The sequence below is a fragment of the Micropterus salmoides genome, unplaced genomic scaffold, assembly GCF_014851395.1.
Source record: "Micropterus salmoides isolate LMB-PRFRI ecotype aquatic unplaced genomic scaffold, ASM1485139v1 Ms_hic_scaffold_10, whole genome shotgun sequence".
NCBI lineage: Eukaryota > Metazoa > Chordata > Actinopteri > Centrarchiformes > Centrarchidae > Micropterus > Micropterus salmoides.
The window spans coordinates 32,684,112-32,707,837 of NW_024040041.1; the positions used below are offsets into that span (position 1 = coordinate 32,684,112).

The 23,726-nt window shown below is 38.9% G+C and overlaps 2 protein-coding genes across 2 annotated transcripts in view; both read right to left on the bottom strand.

Annotated features, from left to right (window-relative positions):
- Positions 1-291: 291 nt before the first annotated feature.
- jmjd8 (jumonji domain containing 8) lies at positions 292-6,977 on the bottom strand. Its single transcript, XM_038710059.1, has 9 exons — positions 6,747-6,977; positions 6,147-6,242; positions 5,476-5,524; positions 3,804-3,900; positions 3,634-3,702; positions 3,196-3,315; positions 2,658-2,725; positions 2,384-2,518; positions 292-790 (listed from the first exon to the last, which is right to left on the bottom strand). Exons 1-9 carry the CDS (start codon positions 6,845-6,847, stop codon positions 710-712), a joined length of 816 nt encoding a protein of 271 aa, XP_038565987.1. The 5' UTR covers positions 6,848-6,977; the 3' UTR covers positions 292-709.
- A 1,626-nt stretch (positions 6,978-8,603) lies between these two features.
- LOC119918099 (transmembrane protease serine 9-like) overlaps positions 8,604-23,726 on the bottom strand; it is a 59,382-nt gene continuing 44,259 nt past the window's right edge. Inside the window, exons 21-26 of the mRNA XM_038738636.1 lie at positions 23,559-23,571; positions 22,097-22,103; positions 15,536-15,698; positions 12,487-12,752; positions 11,254-11,396; positions 8,604-9,658 (exon numbers count right to left, since the gene is read on the bottom strand). Of these exons, the coding sequence (XP_038594564.1) occupies positions 9,374-9,658; positions 11,254-11,396; positions 12,487-12,752; positions 15,536-15,698; positions 22,097-22,103; positions 23,559-23,571 (877 nt within the window). The 3' untranslated portion in view covers positions 8,604-9,373. The remainder of the gene's footprint in view (positions 9,659-11,253; positions 11,397-12,486; positions 12,753-15,535; positions 15,699-22,096; positions 22,104-23,558; positions 23,572-23,726) is intronic.

The window sequence follows — 23,726 nt, forward strand, 5'->3', positions numbered from 1 at the left end:
GATATTAAAGGTCCCTATAGGATACGTTCTAATACCTTGATCCTCTGACTTTTCATCTAGCGCCTTCATCAGGTCAACATGTCCAACACTTCGATTTGTGACCAAATACCTGCAGAACTAATGTCATTGCCATCAGCCTCAACTCTACTTTAATGCTAATTAGCTACTGCTAGCATGCTAACACACTAAACTAAGATGGTGAACATGGTAAACATTAGCCTACACCTGCTAAATATTAGCATGTTGATGTTGCTGCAGTGAAATATGTTTCTGTTGAAAGAACCACAAACATTTTAATAGCAGACTTCTTCCTGGCACAAAAGACTGGTGCTTTATTACGTCATCATAGTAAAACCAACTGATAAAAATGAACATAGATCAATAATTCTCACATGTATTTCCATCTACAACTGATCCTGAGAGAAGTGACAGAACGTCGTCTCTTTTAGCTCCTTTGGTCTTTAATACTTGTTGTTGTTGTTCAAACATGGTTGAATGTAAGGACAATCTTTGTTAAAAAGATTAACCTGGAATGTTACTGTGGGGCTTCAGAATAAATGATCCCAGCTCATCACTCAGTCAGTCACCTGAAGCATCAGATACAGTCTCTTGTTGAGTGTTTTCCTCCCGTCAGTCTGCGCCGAACTCTGATAAAAAGAGATGGGATGAATCCCTTAAAAGGAAGAGGAGATGAAGGTGAAGGTGAAGCTCAGCCGAGGAAGGTGGAGATGAAAACGCTGGTGTCCAGGTTGAGGGTGGCGTGCCACCAGCGGTCAGGGAAATACAGCACCTGAAGCAGAAACACCCTGTTAGAAAACTACAAAACCACTCAAGCCATCTGTAAAGTTTTAACAAGATGCTTTTTTGTTGTTTGAGTTGTTGTGGAACATAATTATGTTGAGGCCTCAGCTCGGATAGTTCAGACCACCAGTCCAGTTTAGTTATGAAAGGAAGAAAAAGTTATTTTCGAAATATTAAAGTTTTAATATTCAGATGGTTGTTTTAGTGTCACTGTCACAGTTTGGTCTAAAGTCCTGTCTGTGTCCTGTTTTATTTTGAAGCTGTTCGTGTCTAGCTTAGCTTCCTGTTTTGTCCTGATTATTTGTCACCTGTTCATGCTCATGTGTTTCTATATATATCGTGTTTGCTCAATGTTGGATTATGTTTTCTGGTCATGAACCTACCACCCATTGCATGTAATCCTCATCTTCTGTTTCGTGTTGGATTAAATTTTGCAAACTGTAACAGTGACTGCGTTAGGACCAACATTTATTTATTTTACCAGGTAGGCCAGTCGAGAACAGAGTCTCATTCTCAACAGCGGCCTGGCAAAGATAAAGCATAATTGTGCAGCCCTACATACAGTTTCAGATTAAATACATAAAGTACAAAAATACAAAAGTACACAGTAGAGACTCTGTATACAGTTTGTGCAAAGTGAGGACAATATAACAGAGGTGGGAATAAATAACACTTGAGTTTGCCTTTGCACAAAGGTATAGTGCCGAGGAGCATAAAAGATTACCAGATAAAGGTGCAATACGCCATACACATAAAACTACACACTGAATACATAGAATACAAAAATACGAAATGCAGTTGAGAGTCTTAAATATAAATGCTGAGTCTACACACAGTTTGTGCAAGGTGATGTCTACTCAGAGAGGAAGGTCAGTTGGTATGCAGAAGTGGAATGGCAATAACAGTATTGAGAATAACACCTGTGCAAATGGTAGAGTATCAAGGAGCTTAATAAGATATTGCAACTGTAATAATGAGAGTGCAAAAACACCATGAGGCGAGACACATCTGACGCCCGACAGTCACCATGAAGAAAATCTTTCTCATCATTTAGTTTGTTGACTTTTCTGTCTCATTTAGTCTGTTTCATTTTTTAAATAATATATCATAAAATCCAGGTTGGAAAACCAATTCTGAAATAAATCACATTTACATCTGAAAGTTAAAGAATTTCTTCAATGGGATTTTATTTTCTGGTTTCTTTCCTCCTCAGTGACTCAGTGAGTATCTCTGGGTTTTAGGCGTAATAAGACGTTTGAGGACGTCATCTTTGTTTTTCGAAACACTGATCTGCATTTTTCATTTTATGAACCATCGACTAATCGAGAGAATAATAAACAGATAAATCAACAGTGAAAATAATCATTAGCTGCAGCCCTCCTACTAGCCAACAGTCTTCTTCTCTTAGCTGGCTGGAGAAACCATTTAAGTGCTTTTAAAGCTCCACAGTGAACCTTTAAGATGCTCTTATTGTAGAACTGAACAGACACTAAAACTAATGAAATAACCGAAAACTACTTTTAAAAACTGCACTCCGCTTCACAAATCTCTTCCCTGTGTGTGTAAAAGTCAAAGTGTTTACCTCTCCGGGTCTGATGGTGCACTCCAGTGGAGCCTCGTCCTCGGGCAGGTGGGGGTAGGTCTCCGTCACCCAGGACAGGGTGGTGCGGTTCGGGTGGAAATGAGGCTCCTGATCAGGCGGGTAGAGGAACCAACGCTGTGTGATCACAAGAAAATCAATCACGGACTGAAGTAAAACTGTGACATTCATCCGTGTTCACGCTTCAGCTGAGGAATCGGACAGATTCAGGGAGGATATAACTAAACAGGACAGAGAAGGAAATAAGACAGTTTACCTTCCGACCATAGATGACCTCAGAGTAACCAGGACCGTGCCAGTGAAAGGGGACTCCAGTTCCAGGACCTGGGGAGGAAACAAGAGCTGCAGTTTGAGCCTCTCGTCCTTTTGATATTTAAGATTAGATCTGAGTCACAGAAAACAAAACTACAAGACTTCAGATGTATTTTAGAAATCAGTGTTTGGATGTCACAGAACTCTTTGCAGCTCTAACAGGAGAAGTTCTAAGGCTCAGCAAGAGAAAGTTAAACTCTTCAGGACTTATGCTGAGCCGACAGGTGAGAAACCTCCTGTTATCTTTAAATTCAGGGCTCATGTTGGGTTTGTCACCAAATCAGATGTTTAGCCACCCGAGCTGCTTCAGGGATGGTCCAGATTGGAGCTGGTGACAAATCCTACATGAGCACTACAGTTGAAGATGACACGGAGGTTTCTCACCTGTCGGCTCAGGCTAAGTCCTGGTGAGTCTAACTTTGCGCCCAGTTTCTCTCACTGCCGGCTTTCAGTCAACTCCACTCCGCAGGACAAACTCTGACCTGCGATCCCGAAGCTGAAGGCTCCGCTGGTGTGAGGCAGGACGTACGGCGGCGCCTCGTAGTGCTCAAACAAACTCTGCCACTCTGTGAAGTTGTTGTCGCCAAAGAAATACAGCGTGTCTGCAGAACAGAGAAACTGAATATAGCACGTCTGCAGAGGTACAAATATTCATCATCACCTGCGTCACTATCAGGTCAAAACATCCACCTGTGCTCGATGGGATTTCATGTTAGGGTTAACCCTAACCCTAAACCTTTCAGAGCATTTTTAACAAATGCTTTCAAAAAGTGGCAGCTACATGTCCCCAGTGTAAATGACCCTCCCTACAGGCTGAGCTACTCCATGCTTACCGCTTCACCTCCACTCTCCTCCTGAAGTCAAAGCTAAAATGCAGGATGGAAAACGGCCTTCTGAGGGAGAACCGCGTTCTTACTCACCGCTGCCGAGGGCGTCTGCAGACTGAGGCCTCAGGAAAACGTCCACGTACTCCTGGAAAGGGACGTCCACTGGACCAAAGTGATCAAAGAGTCAGCGAGAGTTAAACAGATAAATAAAGGTCACCTGCAGCCTATCACAGCAGAGCACGGGGAGCGTTACACATGCATACCTTTCTTGTATGAGTACGTGTTAGCTGTACTGAGCCGCACTCTCCGGTCGCCATATTCTTCTAGTAAACTCGACCTGGAGCACAAAGACCTGAATTTCTAAAACAGAGTCGGTGTGTTAGTGGATTCACTGCAGTGACAGTCTGTGTGTCGAGGAGGTTTCCGTTTGGACGTTCAGGTGAAACAATGTTCAGACTCGCTGCTTTAATTTCACCTCAGACACTACTGTAGTACTACTGTACTCAAATACAATCTGCGGAAGAAAACGCAAGGAAAAATGCGTCCTTGTCCTGATTCTTACATTCTCTTCAGTGCCGACAGTAGCGGAAAGTAACTTGAGGTACTTGTACTTTACTTGAGTATTTGCATTTTATTTATTTTCTTCTTCTACCGCACCACAACTCAAATACTGTACTTTTTACTTCACTACAGTTTAAGTTACTTTTCAGATTACTGTTTCTCATCCACTTCCTGTCCAGTGAAAACCACGCATCTCCAGATGTGCTGATTGTGAACGTGATAAACTGAAGGACGAAGTGTTCCTTTATGGGCTGAATTCATCAAATATGAAAACACATCGTCAATATTATATTTTAGATTAAAACTCCCAAAAGGTACATAAAGTTGTTCAAATCAGCTCCACTTCAACCAGCTGAAGTACTGTTTATATGTTAATGCATCAAAAAGGATCATACAGCCCTCACGGAGTCCATTCTACATAACAGTAGTATATTTTGTTTATAATACGTGTGTACTTTGACTGAAGTAAATGATCTTAGTACTTCTTCCAGCGATGCTTGCTTGATGCATTTAAGGAAAAATCTACCAGGTTCCACTTTTATATAAAACACTAGGCCGGTTTTAAAGTCTGCATATTTTTCTAACGCCAATAAAAAAAGTGGATTCCAACTTTTTCATGGTCTGACCACCTCATCACAACCCCCTCGTGGACAAATAAAATAGCCTTCAGCGGGTTCATTTCTGCACCACCATGTGGTGTTAAGTACCAATTAGGGTCTTGGCCAATCAGGGAAGGACACCAATGACCAGCTGTCTCCAGCTTCCTGCTCTGTCAGTGTGTTGCTGAGAGCAGTTGCCTCCTTGACAGGATATATTTGATCTCCTTTCAGTAAATTCATCCTGGATTCATTGTTTTGAGAGACGTCTGCGGACTGACAGATCCTGAGACTGTAAGTCTTTACAAATAACTCTGTTGTTAATATTTTATGCTGATGCCTGTGATTAAGTTAAAACAATCCTCTCTTATTTCATTTAATAACTCAGCTCCACTCAGCTCCAGCTAAAAGGCTTTAGTGACTTTGCTTTCATTCATTTCATTCATGTTTAGTTATGTTGTAGTAGTTTCATGCAGGTGGTAAATTGTACTGGTAACTGATGAAATGATTAATGCATGCTGTTCCTACTTTTAATTATGCTGCAGAGACGATTAGTCAGTTCACAGACATGGATCTGAACTAAGTCTAACACAGAGTGGCCTGCGTTATATGTGAGTGGTAGTTAATAAAGCACCATTTGAGGACATCATCTGTGGCGATTGCCAATTCATTCAAGCAGCTACACCCAGCTTGGGCTCAAACACCTTCTCCCATCACAGCCAACGCAAAGGATCATTTTGATATTTTTAAACCTGAAACCAAATATTTAAATACGTACCGTGTTGTCAGTCAGACCTCTGAGGATCACCGGTCTGCTGTAGGCATATCTGGGAAACAATGACACGTGATCAGCTGGTTTGAGTCAGCAAACATGTTACATCCATAACGGAGCACCAAGGAAGTTTTTAATAATATGAGCATAACTCTGAGACCGATAATCCTGCAGTACATTAATCAGCAACAATTTTGAGGGTCTATTAGTTGTTTTTGTGACATTTCCTCATCGTGGTGAATTAAGGATTTATTTTGACCAGACCAGAGTTGGTGAATGTTGGAACAATGAAAAGTCTAACAATAAATTTGAATATTTTGGATTGTTGGCAGGACAGAACAAGCTTTTTAATATGTAAATGTGGCCTTTGGGAAATTGTGACAGCGATTTTCTTCACTATTTTTGGAAATGTTGCAGACCAAACGTTGAATCAGCACAGTCACTGGATGTTTAAGATGCTTAGTACAAGACTGTGGAGAAAACAGACAAATCAAATATCTCAATATTTTTGACCAAATGTCTCAGAAGGTCTGACAAACTCGGAACATCACTTCCGAGTACAGCTGACTTTTACACCTAAACATATGTATGTTATAGCATGCTATTATTATTTAATATTTAATGGATTCATCATCATCACCAGCTCCAGGAAACATCAGATTGTTTGTCATACGTACCTTTCGATGAACTGTCTGTGTGAGAGAGAAGCGCTGTCCAACACATCGATGTTACAAGGACCTTCATCCTGCAATCTGAAGTCTGAATTTAATGACCTGAACAAACAGACATGAAGAGGAGAACAAAACATAACGACATCACAAAGTGGGCTATGCACTAAACAGTGTGTGCAGATTACCACTGGAATGAAGTCTATGCAACACATCACTTAACTTTTCTCTTCTTTGCTTTTGGATTCAAGTTAGTTCAATTTAGTCAAACTCATTATTTTCAACATGGATTTTTCTCTTTTTAGCCCCTGCGACTTCTACCTCTCGGTGGTAAATTGAAAAGTTGCTCCTTGCAGTCTTAAACCCTGTGACGTGTTTACAAATGACTCCTTATGAAGGTAGACGTTAAAGTGACCGAATTTTAAATGGAGTTTGGTGTGAAGTTCCGTCTCCACAGCAGGTGTCGGGGATAAACTGGGCCACATTTTGCTCGTGGTACAATTCATTTTATAGTAAAAAATCACCAACTGTAAATTGCCAACATTACATTACACATAACCTCACACATATGTAGTTTTAGTGTAAGTGAGCACATTGGTTGAGACTCACCAGCCGCCTCCGTCACCTAACGGATCCTCCGCCTTCAGAACGATAAAACATAACAGGACCAACTGTGTACATGTGTTTAACACAGCCGAATTATATTCCATTCAGAACTGAATCAGCGCAAACGGAAAGAAAACTAAAATCAGGAGGAAATACAGTCGATTTACGGTGAATTTCATATATTAACCCAAAGCATGAACTGCCCTCTCGCTTCCTGTTAGACATCCAATCAGAAAACCCCACATTAATCTGACGGTGTGCTGCGTTCAGGTTCCGTGGGAACTATGAACATCTAGCGTCGATATAGCAGTGTAAAAACATTGAAAATACTAAAAGCAACACAACTGCCGTAGGTGACATTTACACTGGGGACATGTCCCCACCACTTTTTGAAAATGGCGAATCCTATCACTTTTTTAAAAAGCGTAATTTGTTAAAAATGTTCTGCAATATAGCTCGCAGTTAAATAACAAATGGAAATGCCTTTTTAAAAGGTTTATTTGCACAATAACAAAACATGCAGTGCAATTACAATATAGAAGAAACAAACATGCATTGTCCAAAAAAAGTTAGTTAAACTTAAGTTTTAAAAAAAAAATAACAAGCTACTGATAAGATGACCCAAAAACGTGCAGCACCGATCAGTAACTTTAACAACTTCTATGTGGCCAAGTTTTCCGTTCTCTCCCTGTGAACATGAAAACAGAGGAGGGAAGACTAAATTACACCTGCATATGTGGTGCCTCAGCAGGGATGATATTACATAAGAACAGCTGATCTCCGGGAGAAACAGATCTGAAAACTTATATTCTGTTATATTTATCTATTTTGAAATTCCTTTTACATAAATAAAACATTTCCAGCATAGATTGGTGCAGAAACTTTCACCAGAATTCAGGAATATAGAAGTGTTTAATGATCAAAATTTCCCATAAGATTGTAGTATTGAGGTATTCTACTTAAGTAAATGTAGCAATAACACAATACTCATACAAACACGCTACACTAGAAGTAAAATTCAAATTGCATTCAAAATCTTAAAAGTAAACGTAAAACTAAGAAATTAAGTAAAACGTTTCCCACATTCTGGAGATTCAAAATATAATAGTAATCAGCAGCTTTTTTTTTTTTTTAGCTTGCACATTTTTATTGTGGAAATAAACCTTCCTCAAAGCATTTTTATTTCTTAGTTAACATTTCTTGTTGCAAGCTGTTTTTCAGAACATATTTAACAAACGCTTTCAAAAAGTAATGATACAAAATCAGAATCATCTTTCAGTATCATATTGATTAGGAAAAAAGCATTTAACATAATACAGTGAAAAGGACAATAAACCAAACTGTCTTTGTGTTAAATTGTATTTCAAAAGGCTTTACTGACAATAACATACCTGACCCTGCAGAAATCCCAACCTCTCCCAACTCAGCTATTAAACCTCTGCTCCTGGCTGTTATGAGTTGTCATGGTCACTGACGTCACACTGAGTTTAGTAGACATTTATGAGAATCTGGAGCCACTGAAATAATTATACACTTTTAGTGTTAATGAATTCAACAATTTCTAAAAGGGCTTTTTGATTTGTTAAAATAACGCATTGTAAAACTGAAGGTGAAATGATGTATTCATCATTAAATAAATATGGTTCTTTATTCTTTTTATATTAAAATGAACTTTTAAGGTGTCTTTAAATCGAGAATGATAACTAAATGTTAGAAAGAAATAAAACAAATGTGACAACTGTGAGATGGACAATTAGAAAATGTTTTAAATTAGTTAAATTTAAAAGCCTTTAAAATCTTTAATAGCATTTTAAATTTAAATTCATCATTAAGTGCAAAATAACAATATAGAGTCATTTACTGTTTCAATTATCTTTTATTGTGTCTTTGAATTCAAAGTTTTTTATAGTCTGTAGTGCTGATTTAAATTTTTAAGTTTATTTAGCCAATTACAATTAAACACTAAAGAACTACGATTGACGCTCCATAAATTTGATTTAACTATTTTGTTAATTGATTTTACAAATGAAATGCAAACTTTTTTTCTGGTTCCAGCTTCACTGATGTGAGGATTTACATGATGATGAACTGAATCTTTGGGTTTTCAGTTGTTGGTCCAAATCCTTTTGAGTAAATTGGGCTGTGGACATTATAAAGGACATATTTCTCTGTTTTCTGCATTTTAAAGACAAAACAATTAGTCAATTTAAATCAGGTACAATAATATGTGTACAAAACCAAGTTATTATCACATTATACTTCTATATTTTTTGTGCAAAACCTCCAGCAAGTTATAGACAAAACAGAGAAAGGGACAGAATGATGAATAAATTAACGGAGAAAACAATCAGTAGATTAATCAAAATGAAAACATTCCTTAGTTGTAGCCCTCGTTTTTTAAATCAAGTGTCAGTACACCAGTTTCTGATCTCTCTCTTCTCCTCTATTGACTCTTTTGTGCAAGACTCCAAAAGCTGAGCTGGAAACAGGTGGAAATATTTAATTCCAGGAGCAGATTTTTTTGGCTTATTTTAAAGCAAATTCATCTCAAAATGCTAAAAAAAACAACAAAAAAAAAACACATGAGACAGATTTTTACTCTACTCTGGTGCATTAAATCGTTAAACGTCCTATGAAAGGACAAAGAGGGAGAAGGGAACAGGTAGGATGGCCAGCAGCAGAGGAACTGAGAGGGGAACCAGGTGAGCGGTTCCAGAAGTTGAACTGTTCCCCGTGAAGGTGACGAATCCCGGCTGGTTGGTGCTGATCTGGCTGTTGATCCAGGACTGATACTGGGACACTCGGGTGTAGACCCCTGGGAAATTAGCCTGGGCGCAGCCATTTCCAAAACTCACCACTCCACCCTGGACCCAGATCGAGCCGTTTTTACTCACAAACGGGCCGCCTGAATCCCCCTGCAGACGTCAGACAGGCCGGTTATAGTACAGTATATCCATTTAATGCTACTTCACAACATCTCAAAGGGAAATATTTCACTTTTTACTTGACTACATTTACTTACTTTACGTTACTCGTTAAATTATAATCAACTGATACATTATAATGTATTATAAGTTAAAGGTTCTGTATATGAGACTCTGAACATTAATATAGCAGCAAACAACTATTTGCTGTGTAAAGAAATAGAGGCGTAATGACATCCTGAGCAGAAGATGATGCCGAGCATTTTAGTTTTTTGATAGCGATAGAACAGCTGTTTCCTTTCTCATCTAATACGGTGAATTAAGGATTTATTTCTACCAAAGAGCTGGTGATTGTTGGAAAACTGAAAAGACTAACAAAGACAGTTTGTGAATTTTAGTTTGTTTCTGTCAAGTTTTTCATAGTGAAGTGTGTTTTACAATGTGTGAGGTAAAATTATTATTTTTCTCAGTGGAGTCTGGTTTTACTTAAGTAAAAGTCTTAAAGTTGTACCAGAGTGTAGAAAATATACTATTACAAGTAAAAGTCAGTACACCTACAGAAGTATTATTGGCAGAGGGTGGCTTCTTAGGCTCCCCGAATGTTTTCTCAAACGCCTGAAATCTTTTAGGTTTCTAAAATAACTTCTACTTTGTTTAATTTCCCCTCAGTCTCTCTGACTGGACCGGCAAATAAATGGAGCAAAAGTTCTGCAACTGGAGAAATCTCGCAGTCTAGCCTACAGGTCCACTCGAACATTGTCATAAGGGGTTGCTGTTTTAGGTTTTGGAAAACATCATGGTACGGATTAAAATAAATGCCACTTTTTAGGTGTCAGAAATGGAAGTTAGTCATCCTCAGCATTTGTTGTATTATGGTTTCACAATGTAATGTCTGTAATCTTTGGTTTGCTGCTAAGTAATAACATTAGCAGAAACTTGATCCCAACTCACAGGTCTTTTGTTGCTGAAAACATCTAGAGCATAAAAGAAAATAGACAAACGCCTGCTCTGGCTCTGTTTTGAGTGTGTGAGGTGTACAAACACGCAGGAGACGGGGAAAGGGAGATCTGTGCGGGCACATGAGACACCGCTGGTAGTAGCCTAACAGTTGGTCCAGGGGCTTCGTCTTAATGATGGTCGGTTCAAGTCTTATTTTAGGTCGAGTCGGGGACGGTTTGTTGCAGTCTCCGGACAATCCAAGCAACTGTAAACTTCTGTGAGCACAACTGAGGGCCCGTCTCTGCATTCAAATCGCGAAATATTTTCAACTTCAGAAAAGGGTCGGACTGCCAGAAAGGTTAAGGTTGCTCTACAGGATGACCGCCTAGGTTTGGGCTAAGACCTAAATGTTCACACTATCTTCCTCCACCTTTTGAGTGGTGTTAATCTGAACGTCTTCTAAGAAAAAAAAGAGTCAATCTTTTTGAAGTGATTCCAGTTTCTTCTATTGACAGAAATATTGTAGCCCCAAGGTATCATGGACTGAGTGTAACGTGGATACAGGTGGTGGATATTTCTGTTGATCAGTGCAGCTTTAAACGGGTGTATTATCACTTGATGGAGGAGTGTTTTGCTGACAGACTCACCTGGCAGGAGTCCTGTCCTCCCTGGGTCAGACCGGCACACATCATGTTGCCTGTGATTGCACCACCGTAGTTGGTATTACAATCACTGTTGGACACGATGGGAACGCTCACCTGCTGCAGCTTCTGCGGGTAAGGAAGAGGAACTGAAAATGGAAAGGAGATATGAATGTTGAGTCTGCTTGGAATTTGTGTTTCATTCAAATAGTTCCCAACAAATGTACAATTTCCTCCTGTTTGATTACAAAAATTAGTCTTTTTAGGTTGACTTTGACCTGGGGCACCTCAAAATCAGTGCATACCTGGTCGCTTGAAATGGTAGAATTACTTCCCTGTGGGGAATATAATCTGATGGTTTTGCTGTTGAAACAGGACTGTGAGACGTCAGTCCAAAGTGTAAACCAATGAGCGATTACTTGTATTTGAGATCGAACAGGCAGAAAGTCAGGACTTTTGAACCTCGTAGCTACACCAGTGCAGGACGACTCATCACTTTGGACTGCTCCTTTCAGCTCATGATACCAGAACATGGCTCTGTGGGAACTAATTTAAGCAAGAATGGCTCCTGCAGTAAAAATCCCATTCATCTTTCATGTAGACAATGTTAGTGAGTCGCAGTTCAGCACTTTAAGTAGATGGACACGGACAGTGTGGTGTGCCTGGAAAAGCGCCAAAGGCCGAGCTACCACCGGATGTCTGAGCTCCTTACCTCTAAAGCTGAGCCCATACGCACTGTGGAGGAAACTCATTTCATGATCCATAACCTTAATCTTTCTCTCACTACCCAAATAAAATCAAAAGCTTTGCCTTCAGACTGGGCTCCCTTTCAACCCCTTCAAGATCTAAGTACTTCTTCCACCAGTGAATGTGTGTTACACATGTGGAATCCACTGGAAACCACTAAAGTCACTGGTGGAATAAGTACCATGATCCATTACTCAAGTGAAACTCCTGCACTCAAACTTTTTTGAAAAAAATTGGCATCAAAGTACCAGAAGTAAAAGCACTCATTATGCAGAATGACCAATTTGAGAATAATATATATATTGATATCAGACCTCCACTGGTTTTATTTGGGCTCTTTTAATGACGTCATCTTGTTTCCCATCTCCTCTGCAGTGGTTCTGGTTTGGTTAAATGTGTGGTGTCGTTTGCAAAACACACTAAAAACTGAATTAATCCATTCAATCATTCACAATTACCAATAAATTTAAAACTGACAAAATTAATTCTCACCGCCACTTTGGATGGTTCCCCATCCGGTGATCCAGCAGGTCGTTCCGGCGTTAAAGACGCTGCCGCCCGCCGCCAGACACACGGGTCTGATGTAGTCAGTGAAGGTAACAGGTGAGGACAGCTGCAGCAAGGCTATGTCGTTGTTGAACGTGTTGCTATCATAGTTGGGATTTAAGATGATCCTGGACACCGTCAGGGAGATTCCGTTTGCATTCGTCAAGTCTAGGGCGTCAAAGCCGAGGTTAACGGTGAGATTGGATTCGGGGCTGAGAAACACAAACGACAAGATGTTTAAATTTGTAACATACTGATACTGTCTTTTAAATAAGTGATGAACAATATCGTTTTTTGAGTTTCTATGTTGTTTTTTACGGTTTAGTTTTGTTACTTCCTGTTTTATTTTGAAAGTATCCTTCCTCATGTGTTACTTTACATCCTGCCATTGTTCCACATTCGTGTTTAATTCAAGTGTCAAATCTGTGTTTGCATATCTCTTTGCATTTGTCCTGAATCTGATGATTTTGACCATGGAGAATGTGACTTGTCACAAATATAGTCAGCCAATCAGGGTATCGCTTGCTATGTAACCTCATGCCTTTAGCCTTTCAAAATAAGAGCCAAAAACCTATCAGAATGTATTCATTATCTACTCTTCTAATTGGTGAAGTGTGCCCTTTGTAATACATCTTATTTATGTACTGTGGGCTGGATTTACTAACATCCCGAATAAAGACTGCTAAATTGCGTGTGCATTCTAAAATATTGCACTTGCAATTTTAGTACCAGGTTGATTTACTAAGAATTATTGTGTAGATGACAACAGGAGCAAACACAATGGAGGTGGCAGTATTTAAATGAGGGTTTTGCGTGTTTTAATGCTTTCCGCCATGGAGAGTCGGGAGGGAAAGCAGCCACTGCGTAAAAACCTTGGTTTGTTTCATTCAGTGCGTCCCGAGTATGTGGAAATCGTCTGTATCTGCCCGTCCTGCATGAGATTGGACTAAGTACTTAGGAAGGAACACCTGGAAAACCTGCTTTGGGAAACCCCAGCAGAAACATAAGTGCTGGAATGACCCAGACGCGAGGAAATGCCAGCAGATCGTGCTTCATCCAGCCAGATGGAACAGTCACCGCCCGGTCGCTCCGTGATCTACTGGCCCTGTACGCCCCCATTCCCTCTCAGATACCTACTCTGGCTGGATGAATTTTACGCGTGATCCGTGCACTACTGCAGCACCACGCAACTTTCTAAACTCTTCCATCTCCCGGAGAAAATGAATCGGATCGAAACGAAAGTTAATACAACAGTAGTGCCAAAGAAAAATACAAAAAAAAAACTTCATATAGTTCATCGAATAAATACAATTATTGTATTTCTGTATATTAGATACAGATTTATATTTTCTAATATTGGTAATTTCTCTAAGTTTTCTCTCATTACGGCTGTTTCTGGCAATAACAGCAGCCATCTCTGCAACACTTGGCGGTTTGCACCTTCCTTTCAAACGTATTAAATACAGAGGCTGTTGCGCTCACATGAAATTGCGTTTAGGCTGAAATTGCATGTAGTAAATAGATGTATTTGCATGTTACGCCCCAAATTGCATATTCATTAAGGCAAAAGTAAAAAAAACAGGTGCTATCCTGCGCTTTTGAAAGACGTCATTCTGCGTGCACACCGTTAGCAGATCAGCCTACGTGCTAATTTGCTGGTGATATCAAGTTTGCACACGTTTTTACTCATGCAAACCTTTGGTAAATCTGGCCCCTTGCCTGTGCTGTGGTACGTTTTTGCTCTTGTTATCCCTTGCAGTCTGATGAGTGCAAACCGATTTCTGCAGCCTCTCTTGTACAGTATAGGCTACTGAAAATGATTGTTGTCTGTATGTTGCTTAGTGTACCCCCTTGTAAGTGTGCTTAGTTTGTAAAGATCATCATGTAAGGTAATTTATGGTAGATTTCTGCCAATAGAGGGCAGTCTTTACCAATGTAACAGCACTGTCAGTCAATGAGAGTTCGCTTACCTCACTCTGTAATCAGTGGTGCTATCTCACAGCCTTGATGAGCCCGCAACTCAGTCTAGGATAAACATGCCAAACCTTTATCACCACACTTTAATGAAGTTAATCTCATGTTAAACTTACTTATTACGTTATGTAAGGTATTTCACCCAAAATAATGTTTTCCTTCAGCTATCACTGCATCTCTACCCATTATTTAGTCCCGTCTGCTCCGTCACCTCTTTAACTTTACAAGAATTTCTACTATTATAAAGAACAAGAGAGACTGTGGGAGAAATTGGTTTGCATTCTGCAGCATCCTACAGTCTTTCCAGACTGGATGGGTTAGTAAGAACAGAAACAAGAGCCTGCAGAGAAAATAAATATTAAATTGTATTACAGAGGCACATTAATTCTTAATTTAGAAATCACCATTCTGAGGTCAAAATCTGAATTATGAGGGAAACACCTCCATAAAATTTCAAGCTGGAGCTCAGTTCTTTTTTCTCAATGTCTGATTTTTCATCAGCAGCTGTAAATTTAGCTGCTAATCACACAGAAAGCTGAATCCACCACAGCTAATTCTCACTTCAAACAATTTGAGATTCTTCCCTCTAGTCAGAGACAAGTTCTCATTTATCCCATGTGCAGAGTTCAGTTTTTTATCTGATTCCAGTTCTTAGTTTGGCAGTTTTTCTTTGCTGTTATCACACAAACCTGTGTGTGTGTGTGTGTGTGTGTGTGTGTGTGTGTGTGTGTGTAGCAGCAGCAATGCCAGTGTCTACAATTGTCTTATTGTGCTTAGGGTTTGGTTTTTATGCGGCCTCGCTCCAAAAAGAAATTCCTTTTGTGCAACAATAACAATATGAGCCGCCCTGAAACAGCTGTGATGGTGTCCAATACAAACTGATTAACACTAACAGCACAAAGAAAAACATGATGGGTGGTTTAAACGTGTTTTTCTGCCCCACCCTCATTGCATTTTTCTTTTTGTTGCTATACAAGCTCACTGTGTTTGTGCCGAGTTATGCAACAGGATCAGAGCTCACCCGGGGAAACAGTGAGCAGCAGTCAGGATCCACTGGTTGTTGATCAAGGAGCCTCCACAGAAATGAAATCCGTTGCTCTGCAGACTGGCCTGCCAGGGCCACGACCCTGCAGAAGCAGGTGTGCCTCCTACGATCTTGGTGTTGAGCGGCGCAAAGCCACAAACTGGAGGGAAACAGTCAAAACTCATGTAATTGCTGCCGTTTCTTTCTGGGTGCTGTCTCCTGTGTGGATTTGTTACAGCCGGCATGAACACGGCCGGCCGTTGATGTCATTACGTATGTTGGTCAACCACTTTGTTTCAGACTGAAATCTCTCAACAACTATGTGATGGGTTATCATGAAATTTTGTTCAGACATTCAGGGCCCTCAGGAGGAATCCTCATGACCTTGTCCATCCTCTGGTGCTTCATCTGTCTTCCACCAGCAGGTTTTAATTTAATCAGTGAAATCTCTCAACATGTACGCAAACGATTGCCATGAACTTTACTGCAGATATTCAAGGTCCTGTGGGGGATACGTTCTGACTTCTCTGGTGATCATCTGACTTTTCCTCTAGCGCCACCATGAGGTCGACATTTTAATGCGTCCAACACTTTGGATTGTGACCAAATACCTGCAGCTAACTGAACTTCTGAGTTCTGTTACAGAAGCAAGAAAATCTCATTTAAAATCCCAACAGCACTAATAACTAACAAAACAGTACCTTTTTCTCAGTAAACTGATATTGATCATTTCCTCTAACTGTCAGCAAGACAGTGAAACATCCCAACAGAAAGCAGCCCAAGTTATCAAACGAAGATTGATTTTAAGAGCCTATTGATTAGTTTTAAGGTTATGGAGGATATAGAAGATTTGAGGCCTTTGCGGTCAGACTCTGGAATGACCAGATATGGAATGAGTGACTGTATTAAAGAAGAAGGCATCAGGCTGTCAAGAGTCACTGTCTTCTTTTAAGTCCGCCTGAAAACACATTTTTACCAGAAAGCGTTTTCTGACTTTATCTGAGCTGTCAGATCTTTTTATTGCTTTTATTTCCTGTTTATTCTTTTATCTTGTTATATTTTATTTGTTGCTTCTTATTGACTGTTATTTTGAGTTGCCTTTCTTGTAGCTTGATCTTTTACTCCTATTATTATTATCATCATCATCATCATCTTTTATCTCTCTGTGAAGCACTTTGTATATTATTGGGATAAAGTATGTACACTGTAAAATTCAATTTTAGAGGTTTTTGAGAGGACGCTGGATGAAAAGTTAGAGGAACACCATGCTGAGGGACACGTGAATGTATGAGCCAAATTTCTCTACATTTTAACCAACTTCTGTGGAAAGACAATTTCACTTTCATGGAGCTTCAAAAGTGCGACTAAAAGCTGCTTTCTGCTTTCCTGCCCGCTACTGTTGACATTTTTCCTGTCCGGTCTCCTGAGGAATAGTGAGATTTTTTCCAATCCTGCGAGAATCTCTCAGGAATCCAATGAATTTGCCCCAAAAAATAATAAATGTCCTCCTCTAATTCAGATTTTTCAAACCAGGACTGTATTAATGTTGAGGGTTTAAAGGTATGTTTTGAGCTCTGCTTGAAACCTTTTCTCTTCTGTGTGTTTTGTGTAAACAGAGAAAACAGGTGAATCGGCCGTGCGTTATCTTTGCAAAAAGAGAACTTAACTGAATAAAAGACAAAGTATGAGAACATAACTCACCCCCTAACTGTGCATTGCTTCCTGTGGGAGACAAAGAATAAAACATTTAGTCACTTTAAAGAAACAGTGAGAGTAAAATTGTATGAACCCTTAGTTTGATAATTTATTCATTACATTAACCATGAAACTGCCATGTGCTCTTTCTCCAGTTTAAGTATTGTCTTTGAAAATGCATAAATCTCTCAATCTTTCCAATCTAGATATCTTTTAATTATGAACACAAAACAAATCAGGTGATCACCACTGCTTCTCTAATGAGACATATTTAACAGCACTCACCTTTAGCCGTTAAGACCACAAGCACGACGCCACAAACCAACAGCTTGACCTCCATGGTGCGATTCTTCCAACTGTGTCTTATGATCAGTGGAGACGTTCATCAATGGAGAAGTTTAATAACCTGGAACAGGAAGGTGTGACCCACCCGTCTCCACTAAACCGGCCCTCCCGTCAGGTACATTGACCTGCTGTCATGCTTTGTCTAAGGCCACACCGCACATACCACATACGCCCTTCTTTTCAAACAAAACCAAATAAAGCTGCCAGCAGGTTCGGATCAGAGGGGTTTGTACTGTGTGTGAACAAACACACTGAGAGTCAAACTGCCTGTTCTGGATTTTCATGTTGAGTCAAATACATTATGTGTATGACAACCATTACTGAAGTCCCTCTGTCCTACCTTACCCCACCTTGTGCTTTACATTGTCCTGCTGTAATGCTTTGTGTAAGGCCTCACCTAAATGAAACATACACCGCCTATGTGTATGTTGTAGGAGTTACGTCAGAGGTTGGTCCTTTCAGGGGCTCTTGAAACTTTGCACACACGTCATGTGGGGCCAGTAATTATGTATTTTATGAGTCTCATGCGTGGCCATGGCAAAATAACCCCTAAAGAGTAGCACCCTGGACCTTGTTTAATTTTTTAAATATGATAAGATTATTTTCTCGGATCAATTCTTTTCTCACTCTATTTGCTTCCCCTTGGATCAAGCTTTTAAAAAAAAAACACAACATCAGAATCCGTTTTTACGCAGATGATTCGCAAATCTATCTGCCCATCAAAAGAAAAGATGGCAGCTCTTTAAAAAGATTGGTTGACTGTTTTAATGATATTAAAGCCTGGATGGCATTACATTTTTTAAACTTCAACGAGAGTAAACCTGAGGTCATGGTTTTAGATCCAGTGGCGCCTCTGATGTCTTACAAGTAGACCAGGGCACCTTACGACCTTATGTCTGTTACAAACTTTGGGCCTTAAAATGGATTGTGATTTTAAAATTGAGAAGCAGATCAATTCTGTTGTGAAAGCTTTCAACTTAAGCTTCTTACTGAGCTAAAGCCCCTTTTTATCCTTCACAGACTTTGAGAGGGTTTCCATGCATTTATCACAACACGCCTTGATCATTGTAATGCTCTGTATGTAGGTGTTAGCCAGGCCTCCCTCTCTCAACTACAACTGGTTCAAAATGCTGCCGCTTGTCTCCTTACTGGAACTCGTAAGCAAGAGACTTTTGGTCAACTCGGTTGTTTTTAAATGTGCTTTAGAAATAAAGTTGGATTGGATATATTTCCGGGGGGGATCAGAAAAAGGTTTGAGTTCCAGAGGTGAGAAAGAAAGTGACGTTATTAACACGTGCAACACTACAGAGAAATACAAAAGAGAAAAGAGAATACGTAATAAAACAGAGCTCTGGGAGAGACCACTGCCAAATCATCAGTTTCTATGGTTTTACTATTTATAGATGTGTGGTTGAGTGTTTTATTCTATAAACTGCTGACAATTTCTTTTTTGAAATTCCAAATAAAAATTAAAAGAAGCAAAAGTTCATCTTTTTGCATTGGAGTCATTAATCAAAATTGGCAACTGCCCTTCCTTTCTCGTGTACGCCAGTTTTGATCATAAATCTGAAGCTGGGAGGGACAGACTGGATAAGAACTGCTGTTCTGTACTGCTATCTTGGTCTGCCTACCTGCCTGCCTGTAAGCTATAATCAATAACAGGGCTGCCCTTAACTAAAGATAGTTAGTTTGAGCCATTGGTCAACAAGTCGTCTCAGGTTTATGAGATCAATTTCTTCATTTAAATATATAAGAAATTAAGAGACCACTGCTAAATTATCAGTTCTGAAGATATATAGAAATGTGTGATTTTTCTATGAACTGCTGACAACATTTAGAGGAAATTCCAAGTAAAATTAATTTAGAGGAAATAATTGTACAAAATGACAACTGGTTTTTCAGACCTGAAAAAACTGCAAAGAAACAAGTTCATACTCATTTTTAAACAAATGTTGATGTTTTGACTTGGCTGATTTAAGAAACAATTGGACAGGCACAGGGATATTTTCCTGATAGTACTTTTACTGAAACAACTTTTTCAACACAGGACTTTAACCTGGAAGAGTTGTATTAGTACATTTACTTAAATAAAAGATCTAGGGGTACAGTAACATCACTTGATAGAGCGTGCGCTCCATGTACATTACTGAGCCCTTATTGCTGTGGCCAAAGTTCGAGTCCAGCACCCAACCCCCCACCTCCCCCACATAAAAATCTTAATTAAATAAAGGATCTGATTACTTTGTCCACCACTAATATTACTTTTGTGCTGTTGGCACAGAAAGGGCAGGTCGGATCATAGAAAAATCTTCCTACAGAACACATAGCATCAGCTGCGTGTGGCCACACATGAGAGAGGACAACAAACACCAGCAGCTGCTGACCCATTCATCATAAACTTTGGCTTTAAAGCCAGACATGTTTAGCTCAGCATTGGCCATCTAACGTTAGCTTGGTTCTTGCTTTAGCTACAACCTACGAGGAGTTAACTCCGACTGTCGTTCATTATGAAAAGATGAATGAGCATTTGTTTGCTTGCCAAATTTGCGGTAGTCAATTAATGTAACCATTTATGTCCCGCTGGCTGCCATCAGCGTTAATTATTACCGATGGCTGCAAACAGGCTACAGGTTCATTGCTGATCATGGAACGCTACAGTTTTATTTAGTTATAACATTACACTGGTTTGAGAGTCTGGTGATGTGTTGACTTACATTAGTTAATAAGTTGTCATTAATTGCATTGCACATCACATGGTTGTGCTTTGTGAAAAACAGGTTACATTTGTAGAATACCTTATAGCTATGCAGTTTTATAAGCAGCCTGGATTAAACACAGCAGGTGATTCAACATTCATTATAACCACAAGAGACTCAAGACTTGACTTGGACTCTAGCTCAAAGACTCAAGACTTGACTTGGACTCTAGCTCAAAGACTCGAGACTTGACGAGACTTGACTTGGACTCTAGCTCAGAGACTTGAGAGCATCTCTGATGTGCCCAAACAGTTCCAGTTTAGTCTCATCAGACCAAAGCACAGACTTCCAAAACTCATCTTTACCTTTCAAATGTTCACGGGCAAACCTCGGTCTGGCTGTGATGTGCCGTTCTTTGAATAAAGGGGTTCTTCTGGGTGATGATGACCCTGAAGAGCCCTCACAACTGTGTTCCGTGAAACATCAACTCCAGAAGAGGCCGGGAGAGCAACAATCATCTTGGCAGATGTCCGGGACTTCTTGCTGACATCTCTGACTCTTTTCCTCTCCTGAGTTCTTGAAATCTTGCACTTACGACCACGCCCAGGTTTGTTCCTTGGCAATGAGGCAGCGTATGCACGTTCTAGACACTGTGAAATGCTTTGAAATCGCAGTATAGCCTCTCCCCTTATCATGAGCTTTTACTATCTTCTTTCTGAGATCAAGACTGATCTCCTTTGTCTTTGGCATGGTGAGTAAAAGTAGTCTTTTCAGTAGCTCTCAATATGTGTTCAAGTGCCCTGTTCCTTGGAGTCCTTTTATGCTGACTGAACGCTCAGGCGTTACTAGGAAGCCAATTGACTGCACAGGTGTTGTTTGAAAGCTGATTGGTTAATTAGGTGTGTTTTGAAAGCAAAAATGGGGGCTAATAGTTTTGACCACCATATTTGATATAAAGCAAGCCTAAAACTGTATTTTGTTTTCCAAAATGTACCAAAGCTACTAAATATCATTGATGAATGTTTGATTATATCAAGTTTTATCAATGCTGCAAACTTTGGGAAGAATTTTAGGAAAATGTTCCATAATTCTTGGGGGGCTACTAATTTTGGCCTCAACTGTATGCTGTAAAGCATAATATCTCATAGTATCTCATTCTCATATGTTTTTATTTGAGCAAATACACAAATACAACAGAACAGATCTGTTTAAACAGCCATATTGACATACAGTCACAACATAAAGTGCCCTTTTTTTCTTCTATAGTTGTAATGACCTTGATAAATAAGGTTGCAGCATGATATATATCTTGTATGAACTATTTTACCTTGAAAACTATGACTATAGTCATATTACATATACCACAGTCAGAAATCCTAATGTAAATGTAGCAATACCAAAATAAAAATATTCATACAGATGTACTACATTAGTGGTAAAATCCTTGCATTAAAAATGTATATTAGCAGATAAACATGTGAGACAATCAGAAATATATATATATTTCAGCATTATAACTCGTATTGATCAGAAAAAAGCATTTAATTAACATTTTACAGTTAAAAGGACAGATTAACAAACTGTCAAAAAATAGGAACGGCTGTAAAAGGTTATCCAGTTGCACAGCCCTGCAATAAATCCCAACCGCTGATACTGTCTGAGGTGTGTGTGTGTATTTGACTACCACATTAATGTAAAATGATGAAATTGTGTACTTCATGTATCCTCTAAGTCACAGTTGCAAGTGTTCAGTGCAAAAAAATAAGGCATTAATAGTTACAGTAATTAATTAATAGTAGATTAAATATGTACATGTCTTTACCATCAATCTGCAACATCACAGGTTCAACATGATAAACTTCTAAAATTCAGCTTCTGTCCAAATTTTTATAAATAAAATTTTTCATGAAAAAACAGCAGAAAGTATTGTTTGTGTGTTTGTTCAATTTCAGGCCAAAATCTGTTCAGACTTTGATTGTAGTCTGGAGCCCCTGAAATAATTATAAACTTTTAGTGTTTAATTGTTACCATGTTAATACGTTCACCACTTTTTAAAGGTTCAGTGTGTAATATTTCTGAGGATCTATCGGCAGAAATGCAATATAATATCCATAACTGTGTTTTCAGTGGTGTGTAAAGACCTTACATAACAAACCATTATGTTTTTATTACCTTAGAATGAGCCATTTCTATCAACATCACCGCGGGCACCCCCTTCGCCATGTTGCATCACAATGTTTCTACAGTAGCTGTAAATGAACAGCCTACAGAGCGCATTTCGTCACTACGATCTTCTACTTCTGGTAGAATTCAGGCAGTGCAGACACTCATCACTATGTTGAATACGTACGTTAGAAGAAGAAGTAGTAATAATATACTGCAGGGGTCGGCACATAAGTTTTGAATCGGAGCAATATTTTCAACCATTAGATGGTGGATGAGAATATAAGTCATGACATTGACTTACATCAACATGTTGGTTGGTTATCTCAGTCAGTAAAGTGCAGGACTGCAATCCAAGGGTTTGGGCCTCAATCCCACTTTGAGACAACTTTGGATTCTGCAGCGAATGTTTCTCAGATTACAACATGTGCTGCACTGTTTTTTGTTCTTTAGTTAGGGGGCAGTGGTAGACTGGACAGATGGTTGCAATTCACAACCCTCACCACTAGATGCCACTAAATCTCACACACTGAACCTTTAAGAAAGGTTTTTAATCAATCACATAGCCTAAAGGAAATGATATGTCAAAAAAAGAAAACAAATGAACTATGTGATGGAATAGTTGAAAAATTAGTTAATAAGTTAAATTGCATTTTAAATTATAATTTATCATTAAATACAAAACAAGGATAAAGTCATTAAATGGTTTATTTAATTATCTTTTGTTGTATTTTTCACTTTTAGTTTGAAGCTTATTTAAAATCAGTATTGATTTTTTATAGTTTTTTTTAAATGGGTCTGTTTTATTAATTGATTATGAATAAACATTTAAAAGCTATGATTAAAACTCCAGGCTCAATAAATTTCATTTCATTATTTCATTTCATTACATCGACACAAACGACTTTAAAGTTTCCACTAAAGTGAAAATTTTGCAAATGAGTTGAAATTATTTCACCTGTTTAGAGCAAAGTTAACACAATGGTTTGTTAATCATTAGAAAATTAATTGATAACTATTTCATGCAATTGATTTTAGTCATTTTACAAACAAAAATGTAAACAATTGTTTGTTTCCAGCTTCTATGATGTGAGGATTTATATGATGATGAACTGAATTACTTTGAGGATAAGACTGAAATTGGGTGAGTTATAAGGAATTAATTAATTATTATTATTATTGAGATAATAATAAGCAATGAAAATACAACAAGACATGTTTCTGTGCAAAACCTCCACCAAGTTGTAGAGAGAAATGATGAATTAATGAATTGAGAAAATAATCAGCAG

Coding starts and splice junctions, on each gene's coding strand:
- jmjd8 (XM_038710059.1), bottom strand. CDS start 6,847: ATGGAATATAATTCGGCTGTGTTAAACACATGTACACAGTTGGTCCTG. Junction 6,243..6,746: donor TTAGGTGACGGAGGCGGCTG/GTGAGTCTCAAC, acceptor CTGTTTGTTCAG/GTCATTAAATTCAGACTTCA. Junction 3,703..3,803: donor CACGTACTCATACAAGAAAG/GTATGCATGTGT, acceptor ACTTTGGTCCAG/TGGACGTCCCTTTCCAGGAG.